The sequence below is a fragment of the Cyprinodon tularosa genome, unplaced genomic scaffold (genome assembly GCF_016077235.1).
Source record: "Cyprinodon tularosa strain WSP-4 unplaced genomic scaffold, ASM1607723v1 ctg519, whole genome shotgun sequence".
In the NCBI taxonomy this organism is placed as follows: Eukaryota; Metazoa; Chordata; class Actinopteri; order Cyprinodontiformes; family Cyprinodontidae; genus Cyprinodon; species Cyprinodon tularosa.
Genome location: NW_024039251.1, coordinates 105,361 through 116,097, shown reverse-complemented (window position 1 = coordinate 116,097; position 10,737 = coordinate 105,361). Strand labels below are relative to the sequence as shown.

General features: G+C 38.9%; 1 protein-coding gene across 2 annotated transcripts; it reads left to right on the top strand.

Moving 5' to 3' along the window:
• The first annotated feature begins 392 nt into the window (after window positions 1-392).
• LOC119795636 (collagen triple helix repeat-containing protein 1-like) lies at window positions 393-10,356 on the top strand. 2 transcript variants are annotated; one of them, XM_038303713.1, is made up of 5 exons: window positions 393-557; window positions 3,698-3,778; window positions 5,586-5,804; window positions 6,109-6,325; window positions 10,067-10,356. In XM_038303713.1, the coding sequence occupies exons 1-5, from the start codon at window positions 447-449 to the stop codon at window positions 10,207-10,209; spliced, it is 771 nt and encodes a 256-aa protein (XP_038159641.1). In that variant the 5' UTR covers window positions 393-446; the 3' UTR covers window positions 10,210-10,356. The 2 variants fall into 2 exon arrangements, with proteins under 2 accessions (XP_038159641.1, XP_038159642.1); XM_038303714.1 differs by lacking the exon at window positions 3,698-3,778 and having other exon boundaries at window positions 397-557.
• Window positions 10,357-10,737: the final 381 nt, after the last annotated feature.

The following is a 10,737-nucleotide window of genomic DNA, read 5'->3' as shown; positions in this document are numbered from 1 at the left end:
TTAAACACAAACAAAGCAGCACTGTGTTGGTTTGGAATAAAGCATATTCATACTGTATTACAGAACGTCCTAGTCAAAGTCCAAACCAATATCTGATAAAGAGTATGTGGAAAGACTTGAACATGGCTGTTGTATCAAAGTCAGACTCCAGAGTTTTAAACTTTTATCTGTTAAAATAAAATAAAAATAGAGCATTGAAACACATGTACCTTTTTTTCTTTCTGTTATAACAGTTTTTTTAACAGTGCAGTCCTATTAGATCTCCACAGAGTGGACACACTGTGCCCCTTCAGATCCAACTGGGATGTTTTCTTTAGCTCCTTCTGCACGCTGACTGGCTCCTTCCCTGTTGGCCTGCCCTCCTCCTCCTCCTCCGGCCTCCGGACTGTTGCTTCTCATCTCTCTCTCACACAGCTCACACTTACTCGCCTGTCACCACTGGAAGGATGTCTCCTCTGGTGAGCCGCCTGCTCCTTCTCTTCTGCCTGGCCTTACCTCTTTATGGAGGGGAAAAGATAAGAAATAAGGGATTAAGAAAGGAACCTGACCCTGACAAGGTAAGGCTGTAAAAATCAGCTTAAAAAAACGTGGAAAGTAGACTTGCTTGATTAGCTCATTAAAATATAATTATTTCACTCAGTGGCTTTCATGATAGCGCGAGCTGTATTATTGATTCCCCTCATGTATATTTCATAGATTATTTTTGCATTTACTGCAGTCTGTTATTGTTCTGTTTAATAGGGTTTAGGATTTCTTTTTAGAAACTAAAGTTGATTACAACTAATGGTAGAATTGATTACTCTGCTGACTACTTTTTGGAAAATGAAACCCTCTTCAGGATGATTTGGCTCAATCTGCAGATCATTGCTCTTTGTATGTAAGGTCAGCTGGTTCCCCATTATTCCCTGGTTGGCAGAACTCCAACAGACAGAGTGGGCTCTTAAAAAAAGAAAAACAGGAAGTAAGGGTCTGGCTCATGCTGTCTGGCTTTGTTATTCCTGCTCCTATTTTCCCTGTTAAAAATAACTTTTTGAGGGGGTGAGCTATTTTTCTATCTCATGGCTAACAGACCTTCAGTTCAGTGTTTTTTATGATCATTCACCTCAATCTGCACCCTGTCTGCGTGTAGATCAACACACCACCTGCTGCTTCCAGCTAGGCTGTGTTTAGATTTACAGAAATTAGACATTTGTGCCTTATATCTGGGAATATATAACATATTTATTTAAACTAGGGTTCCCAGAATCAATGGCCCCTCTCCCTGCTTCCTGCAATGAGAGCATTACATGTCAACCTGTTACTGTTATTTATGTTGTAAATTATTCATAAACAAACTGGTAGAGGTTACTAAGTAAAACTAATGCATGGTTTAGTATATATTTTAAGTGGTAGATTTTAATCAATCATTTCTACAGGAGGGGTTCCAGAAAGTTGTTAATGGAGGAGGGCCACTTTGAAATTATTAAATGGCGCCCAAAAACATCAAAAGCAACAGCAGAATTGAAGGAGTTTTATTCAAGTATGTTGCAGCGAAGAAAAACAAAATAAAAGCTCAATTTTGAGACAAAATGTCTAAATTGTCTGATAATGTATTTTCTTAAAGGTTTTACAGCTTACGCTACTGGCTAACGTTGTTACCCAAAATTAGGCTAACGTTTTTTTTTTTGTTTTTTTTTTAAAGGAAGGAAGGAAGGAAGGAAGGAAGGAAGGAAGGAAGGAAGGAAGGAAGGAAGGAAGGAAGGAAGGAAGGAAGGAAGGAAGGAAGGAAGGAAGGAAGGAAGGAAGGAAGGAAGGAAGGAAGGAAGGAAGGAAGGAAGGAAGGATAGCTAGCAAGCAAGTTTGATGATGTTGCCAAAAGCTGAATACAAACTTAAATTTAGACACTTTTTTGATGCATTAGCTTATAATTCATACATATAAAATATAATCCATCCTATTCAAACACATCTGCTCTACTGTTATTTGTTGAGTTGGAAACGATAAATAGCTAAAACAAGTTTTTAAACTTTTTAAACTCTGATCATAATGTTTTAAATTTAAATATACAGGTGCTGGTCATAAAATTAGAATATCATGAAAAAGTAGATTGATTTCAGTAATTCCATTTAAAAAGTGAAACTTGTATATTATATTCATACATTACATACAAACTCATATATTTCAGATGTTTATTTTGTTTAATTTTGATGATTACAAATGACAACAAATGAAAATCTCAAATTCATCATATCAGAAAATTAGAATATTGTGAAAAGGTTCAAAATTGATGGCCCCTGGTGCCACACTCTAATCAGCTAATTAACTCAAACCACCTGCAAAAGCCTTTAAATGGTCTTTCAGTCTAGTTCTATAGGCTACACAATCATGGGGAAGACTGCTGACTTGACAGTTGTCCAAAAGACGACCATCGACACCTTGCACAAGGAGGGCAAGACACAAAAGGTCATCGCTAAAGAGGCTGGCTGTTCACAGAACTCAGTGTCCAAGCACATTAATAGAGGCGAAGGGAAGGAAAAGATGTGGTCGAAAAAAGTGTACAAGCAAGAGAGATAACCGCACCCTGGAGAGGATTGTGAAACAAAACCCATTCAAAAATGTGGGGGAGATTCACAAAGAGTGGACTGCAGCTGGAGTGAGTGCTTCAAGAACCACCACACACAGACGTATGAAAGACATGGGTTTCTGCTGTCGCATTCCTTGTGTCAAGCCACTCTTGAACCACAGACAGCGTCAGAAGCGTCTTGCCTGGGCTAAAGAGAAACAGGACTGGACTGCTGGTGAGTGGTCCAAAGTCATGTTCTCTGATGAAAGTAAATTTTGCATTTCCTTTGGAAATCAAGGTCCCAGAGTCTGGAGGAAAAGAAGAGAGGCACTTCATCCACGTTGCTTGAAGTCCAGTGTAAAGTTTCCACAGTCAGTGATGGTTTGGGGTGCCATGTCATCTGCTGGTGTTGGTCCATTGTGTTTTCTGAGGTCCAGGGTCAACGCAGCCACATACCAGGAAGTTTTAGAGCACTTCATGCTTCCTGCAGCTGACCAACTTTTTGGAGATGCAGATTTCATTTTCCAACAGGACTTGGCACCTGCACACAGTGCCAAAGCTACCAGTACCTGGTTGAAGGACCATGGTATCCCTGTTCTTAATTGGCCAGCAAACTCTCCTGACCTTAACCCCATAGAAAATCTATGGGGTATTGTGAAGAAGAAGATGCAATACACCAGACCCAACAATTCAGAAGAGCTAAAAGCCACTATTAGAGCAACCTGGGCTATCATAACACCTGAGCAGTGCCACAGACTGATCGACTCCATGCCACGCCGCATTGCTGCAGTAATACAGGCCAAAGGAGGCCCAACTAAATACTGAGTGCTGTACATGCTCATACTTTTCATGTTCATACTTTTCAGTTGGCCAACATTTCTATAAATCCTTTGTTTTTATTGGTCTTCAGTAATATTCTAATTTTCTGATATGATGAATTTGAGATTTTCATTTGTTGTCATTTGTAATCATCAAAATTAAACAAAATAAACATCTGAAATATATGAGTTTGTATGTAATGTATGAATATAATATACAAGTTTCACTTTTTAAATGGAATTACTGAAATCAATCTACTTTTTCATGATATTCTAATTTTATGACCAGCACCTGTATAGTGTAATAAAAACATATTTTGTGACTGTCTGTATCTAGTGCACAGGAAATGATGCAGACAAACCCAACTGCACTAGACACTCCTCCGATGAGCGAAGATCTCCTTTTCTGAACAGCATGGTAATCTTTAAATCCAACTTTACACCTTAGACCTTTTGAAATCTCTGAACTGAGCTTTATATTCAGCCTCTGCTTGTTCCTAAAAGGGATTTTTGTGTTTGCTTTGTTGTGGGATAATGCATGAGATGCTGCCAGTTCCTCTGCAGAATAGCACTGATGCAAGTACTGTGCATGGCATGCACCGAGGTAGAGGAACAGTCTGTTTATTTGCTGCATTGCCATAGTATAATTCACCCAGGCATTCTGGCACTTAGAATAAAAGTCAGCTGTATTACAGGGTCGACAGAGTTTCCATTCATTTGCCTGCAACCTTTAATAAACTCTGCAGACCTTTCCTCTCTTTTTTGGAATCATTTCCAGACGTGAGACCGATAATCCAGGGTGCAGGGAAGAATCCGGTCCCATTTTCCTGGGAGGATTCCAATGTTACTTCACCACATATAATACCACTAACAAACCTTCTAATTTCACAGCTTCACAGTTTCCCTCAGCGATGATGTAAGGTCTCGGATCCTTAGGTGGCTCGACCGTTTGCAGCTGGATGGCAAAAGCAGACCTTCATACATCTGTTTGAACGAAGCTGACTTATAGGAATCCTGTATTTCATCCTACTTTTCCCCCCTGGGACCCAATTCAGGACACGGTGTTGAAACTGAAGTAAAAGCCTTTTGTTTTTGGCTGCAGAGCCTTCATGGCTTCCACAGCTGCATGCTGAGCAAAAAAAAAAAATCTCCAGTTATCCATGTGAGGTCAAGGATGCACTTCTTTGTTCTAGTTTACATCTGCTGAAAGCAGGGAGCTCTTAAACGATAAAAATATCCTTCACTAAAATTAAAGCCCAAAAAACCCCAGCAGAGATCAAACCTTTGCGCAGCAATCTTTTGGTACGGAATATCTATTTGAGGAACGTGTTCTGTCTTGCTTTTTTTTTTTCACTGCTTCTTCATTGTTTGAGCGTTTGTGTGTGGTAGCTGTTGGCAAGCTCTGCTGTCTGCGAGGGAGTCTGAGTCAGCTCGAGTAAGATGCAGCATCTGCATAAAGACAGCAGAAAACATGAGGAGGACAATGAATCACTTGGAGAAATGTGTTGTCAGACACCTACAGATTTAGCTAGCCTCCAAGGCTCCAATTCCTCATTTATACAACTTATCTTTCATTAGTTTGGCGGCTTCATGTTTGTTTATTCAGAGCAGTCATCTTGGTTTTAAACATCTAGTTTTTTTTTCTTGCCACATCCCCACTGGTATTATATTTGTTTATATGACTTGTAAATGAGTTATAATTAAGCTTCATTCATCTGCATGCTTCCCAAACATGGATTTAACTCTTAAAAAGACAAGAATAAATGAATAAAATAACTTATATTAGCTTCTTCCCTGCTACATGCCTCCTTGGTCTCCCATGTCTGCAGAACAGCAGCTCCTGCAGGTACAGAGGTTTAAACGGAAGCTCAGAGGGGCAACAGGCTTCTCTATGACTGCTCCTTTTTTATGCAATAGCCTCCCTCTGCACATTAGGGAGGCTCCTTCACTGCCAAAGTTTTAATCACGGCTAAAAATGCACTTTTATTCACTGGCTTTTAACACTTGCATTACTTAGTTGCTGTGACCTTGATTATTTAGCTTAAATGCATTTTTATTATTGTCTTATTTTATATTTTTATGCCTTATTTTATAATTTTATTGTGTTTTAATATTTTCAGCACTTTGATTTCAGCTGTAGCTGTTTTAAAAAGCTATAAATAAAGTTGATGATGATGATGATGATGATTAAATCCAGCTGTTTTTTTTTTTCTTTTTTTTCCCAGTATGGCAACTGCATGCAAGGCCCAGCAGGAACCCCTGGAAGAGATGGTAACCCCGGAGCCAATGGCATTCCAGGCACTCCAGGTATCCCAGGACGTGACGGGCTCAAAGGGGAAAAAGGGGAATGCATCAGTGAGATTTTTGAGGAGCCGTGGAGACCCAACTACAAGCAGTGTGCCTGGAACTCTCTGAATTATGGGATCGACCTGGGTAAAATAGCAGTGAGTATGATTGCGTGTTTCTAATGATGCAGAAATCCCACATTCATTTTTTTTGATGTGCAAAAGTATTTACACCCCTGAAGTTTTCATTATTCCCCCCCAACATAACAATCATACAGTTTATTGAGGTTTTATGTGAAAAATCAGGGGTGTTCAATGAAATTGCTCTGCAGATTAAAGCAAAATTCTTATTTATAAAGTAAATCTAACACCTTCTACATTAGTATAGAAAGTCTGTTGATTTAGGGGTTTTCGCTCTAAAAGCTGCAGATTTACCAACAATCTGTTTCCTGCTGTGTTGAAGGACTGCACGTTCACCAAGCTGCGTTCAGACAGCGCTCTCAGAGTCCTCTTCAGTGGTTCCCTACGACTCAAGTGCAAGAATGCGTGCTGCCAGAGGTGGTACTTCACCTTCAATGGAGCCGAGTGCACAGGACCCCTACCAGTGGAGTCCATCATTTACTTGGATCAAGGAAGTCCGGAGCTCAACTCCACTATTAACATCCACAGAACATCATCAGGTGAGGCTCATCATCGGCTAACTAGGCGGTGGACTTTTACCACATGCTTTCTGGTGATATTTACATCTATCTTAGTTTTTTTCCTTCTGAATTTAGTATCTAGAAAATCTGATCTCCTGTAATGGACTAAATAAGTTCTTGCACCGGTTGCAGATGTTTGTTTTATTGTAAATTTGTCTACAGAGGAGGGAAACTCTACTGCCACTTTGATAAAAGAATAGACGCTGAATAGAAAAGAGCTCAAATCGTGCAGCTCATAATGATGCAGAAGCATTACACCTTAAAAAAGATGACTGTATTCCATAAGTGGGAGCACAGCAGTGGAAGCATCATGAATGGGATCTTTGCTGCTACGTCTGAGCTTGGAAAGAATTTAATAAGGAATTAGCTCATCCCTTTTCCAAAGATGAAAAATACGTTTGTTTTCTTTTCTAAATTCTTTTTATTGGGTAGAGACGGATCTGCATCAAATGCATCTTAGCAATGTGCATTTGAACCAAGTCTAGTTGTAATCAATACTGTTTGGGATCACTTAAAAAAGCCCTAATTTTTAAATAAAACAACACAAACTTCTGCAATCAAAATAACAATAAATCATTTAGAAATGCAGTTTAGAGAATATTAATAGAATAGAATAGAACATAAAATCCCTTTATTGTCCCACAATGGGGAAATTCTGGGGTTTATAGCAGTAAGAACATTAGAGAAGAAATGGTCACAAATACAGACCTTAGAAAAATGTATGCCTGAGGCCACGGATTAGTGGTGCGGGTTCCGGATCCGGACCCACCTGCTGGCTGATTCGGACCCAACTTGATTTAAAACATTTATAAATTATCGCATGTTGTCGGACAACAGTGTCTAACTTCACTTGTGACGCTTCTCCTGTTAATATGGTAAACCCCTCTTAAGCTTCCAGGCTGCACTTGATCCAAATTATCCAATGAGCTGCTGTCAGTCTGGGTTGCTGCTGCTGCTGCTACTTTTAGACACAGCAGGCAAACCTGTAGCAAGCCGGGTGATGGGAAAGAAGGAGAAGACGATGAGAAAAAGAGAACAGATAAAGTGTGGGCTGCTGGAAGAACTGCAGTTAACTGGAGAAAGAAAAGTGAAATGGTGCTCAAAGATGACCCTGCACATTTAGAGGATGTTTGGCTCAACCTGCTGCTGTGAAGCAGGATCCTCCACCATGAACAGAATAAAAAATAAACATGGATCCAGGCTCAAAATGAGCACCTTGATATGTGCTTTAGAATGGCTTTGTCACCAATCAAACCCAGGTTTGAACCCTGGAGCATGAGGAAGATTTATCATTAACACAAGCAAACTGAAATTGGTCAGATAGTTTGAGAAACAGACGCCTCACATGTCCTCAGTCTGCAACTTTATTAATTTGTATCTGCAAAACACTAGTCTCGCACTGCAAAAACCCTCAGAAATAAGTAAAAATGTCTTAAATTAAGTGTATTTACCCTTGATTTGAGGAGGTAGATAAGATGATTTGCCAATGGGATGAGCATTTTTACTCTTAAAATGAGATAATCAGATAATATGCACTTGACATATGGCAATGCAGGTTTTTTTTCTTATGTTAAATGGAAATTGTCTTGTTCCATTGGCAAAGTGTCTCACTTAACTCCTAAATTCAAGAACAAATGCACTTATTTTTAGAAAAAAGGATTTATCTAGATTTCAAATATTTCAAGTGCAACATCATTGAAGACGGGAATTCAGGCTGCTAGCTGTCTTGAAAAGCCACAGCTGGAACTAACCAGCCAAAGGAGATTTGCAAAAGAACAAAAGAACAGAGCAAAAGCAGTTGGCATAGGAAGGTTTTTTATGACAGATTAACCTAAGGTTCAGGTGTGTGGATGTAAAGTTCTCCTCTTATCTGTGCAGCTTTTCACTGGGTTCCACTCAAGAGTCAGTTTTCCTCTTTAAAGTCCCATTTATCTTTGCCAGGAAACCGGTTTCTTTTTATAAACAGTCCAAAATAAAATAAAAAACCTTTAAACAACAAAACAAGAAAAACTAATAGGTATATAAATATTACCAATGGACCTGTGTTATATAGATTTTACCAAAATTATTTTTACTCAGCCTGCAAAGAAAATAACTCTAAGCAAAGCACCACGAAACTCAACGCAGAGAATAACCAGAAACTCTGGTTATTTTACTTGAAATTGCAACATTTCAATATTATTTAACATCAAATGTTTGATTACTGATATCATAATTACCGTTTACTTTACAAATACATACTTTCCAGCTTCCGCTTCTTTAAAACATTTAAGGTACAGTTGATAAAGAGTTTAACACCATCGATCAGATAAAATCGCATCTCACAAAGAACATCTATGGGACGAAGGGAAAAATGGAAAATGCTAGAGGAGTGCTTGGTACCATCTATCAGGCACAGTGGAGGAAACATGATGGTCTGGGGATGTTTTGGTGCCTGTTAACCCTTTATAGGGGCAAGTTAGCATTTTTGTTCCTTGCATCCACCTTACAAATGGAGTCGTCCCCCCTGTCCCTCAGTGAAGTCTAGAAGTACAAGATCTATATCCCGCCATTCAGCAAAGATACTGCTACATGGCTGTACATCTTATTTTGGCATTTGACCAATTAGATGAGCCATTAAATTATATATTATCTACTGTGATTTAAGTTGAAAAAAAAAAAACAAGTCAAGGAAAAAAGGTAAAAAGCTAATTAAAAACTTAAAAAGTAAAGTTAAAAAGTTAATAAGCCTAGTTAAGCCCAGCTGTATTTAGGTTTATAAACTAAAAAATGTAAGCGCCAGTATCAGCATTAATGCCTCTAAGGTACCGAAAAAATGTATTTTACTCAGAGAGTTTTTCATGAATTTCATATAGAATCACTTTTGTTATTTTTCTTAATATATTCGGGAAAGTTGTCGTTTGTAGTTATTACATTGACATTAATTTTTGGCATCAAAATATCCATTTTTTTTTAGTGTTCCAAAGGTAATAAGGTCTTGTCCTGGATTCCAATAACACTATTGGCTTGAAATTTTTAATTTTCAAAGTATTTCACTGAGTGTCCTATAAAGGGTTAAGGGTAGTTTTGTATAAGATAAAGGAAATATTAAATAAAAAGGCTATTATTCCATTTTTAAACACCATGTAGACATCGCTTGATCTGAGCAGTTTGGTTCTACAAGGCAATGACCCAAAGTGTCTCTTTAAACTGTGCAGGATGAAGCAGAGTGCTGGTGTTCTGTCCCAGCATCGTCACCAGATCTCAACTCTGTTGGGACCAGCTTGAATTAAGTGAAATTTCTTCCAATTACCTCAACAAACTGACAGCTAGAAGGCCAAAGGTCATCGAAGCTTTAATTGCTACAGATGTCGGATCCTTTGATGAAAGAAAAATATTAAGGAGAAAATTATTGTGCCTCAACAACGACTTAACAGTTTTCTAATAATTCTAGCCCCCAAACTTTTGAGCAGTAGTGCAGGTTAACAGGAAAAAAAGAAGCAGTGGAATTTTCGAGCGTTTGATCTCTGCACAAAGGATGCACAGATAATCCTGTTTGTTCAGCTGCTGTGGAGCGAAGCTGATGCTTTCAGCTTTTAAAACGCCACTCTACTTAAGTTTAGGATGGCTTCGGCGTGTCAGGAAACAAAACCAGAATTTAAGAGTTGAACTATTCCAGCTTTCTATGTTTGTTCCCTGAAATTCATTTGCAATGTCCTCTGCTCTTGTTTTCATTCCCAGTTGAGGGGCTGTGCGAGGGCATCAAAGCTGGGTTGGTGGATGTGGCGGTGTGGGTGGGGACCTGCGCCGATTATCCCAGGGGAGACGCTTCCACAGGCTGGAATTCTGTATCCAGGATTATCATTGAGGAACTGCCTAAATGAGAGTCATATGAAAGGGAGGAGCCGGTCTTTGTAGTGTAGGAGCAGGTTGCCTGGCTGAGGCACTCATGGAGGCGCTGATGGTAATTTGAATGTTTTTGTTTTGTTTGAACACACGTCTGCTGAAGACTGTTCTGCTTTGAAGAAATGAACGAATAACAGCAACCAATGTCCTTAAAATGTACTGTACGAATGATTTCTGTCAATAAAAATACATTTTTATCTGTAAAGTTTAAGTGGTAGAAGTTTGGAAAACTAGGAACTAAAAATTAGCAGTCTAGTATTTTAATTGTACCTATTCATCCAACTCTTATTTTTTCTTATTCCTTTATCTTTCATTCATGTTAAATCATCCATTATTTAATCCATTCAGTTGTTCTTTTGCAGGTTTCATATTCAAAGCCAAATAAATCCATCCATCCATTTTCCATCACGTTTCATCCCTGCTAGGGTCGCAAGGGCTGCTGGTGCTAATCTCCAGATTTCTATGCATGAGAGGCGGGGTCCACCTGGACAGGGCACCAGTCCATC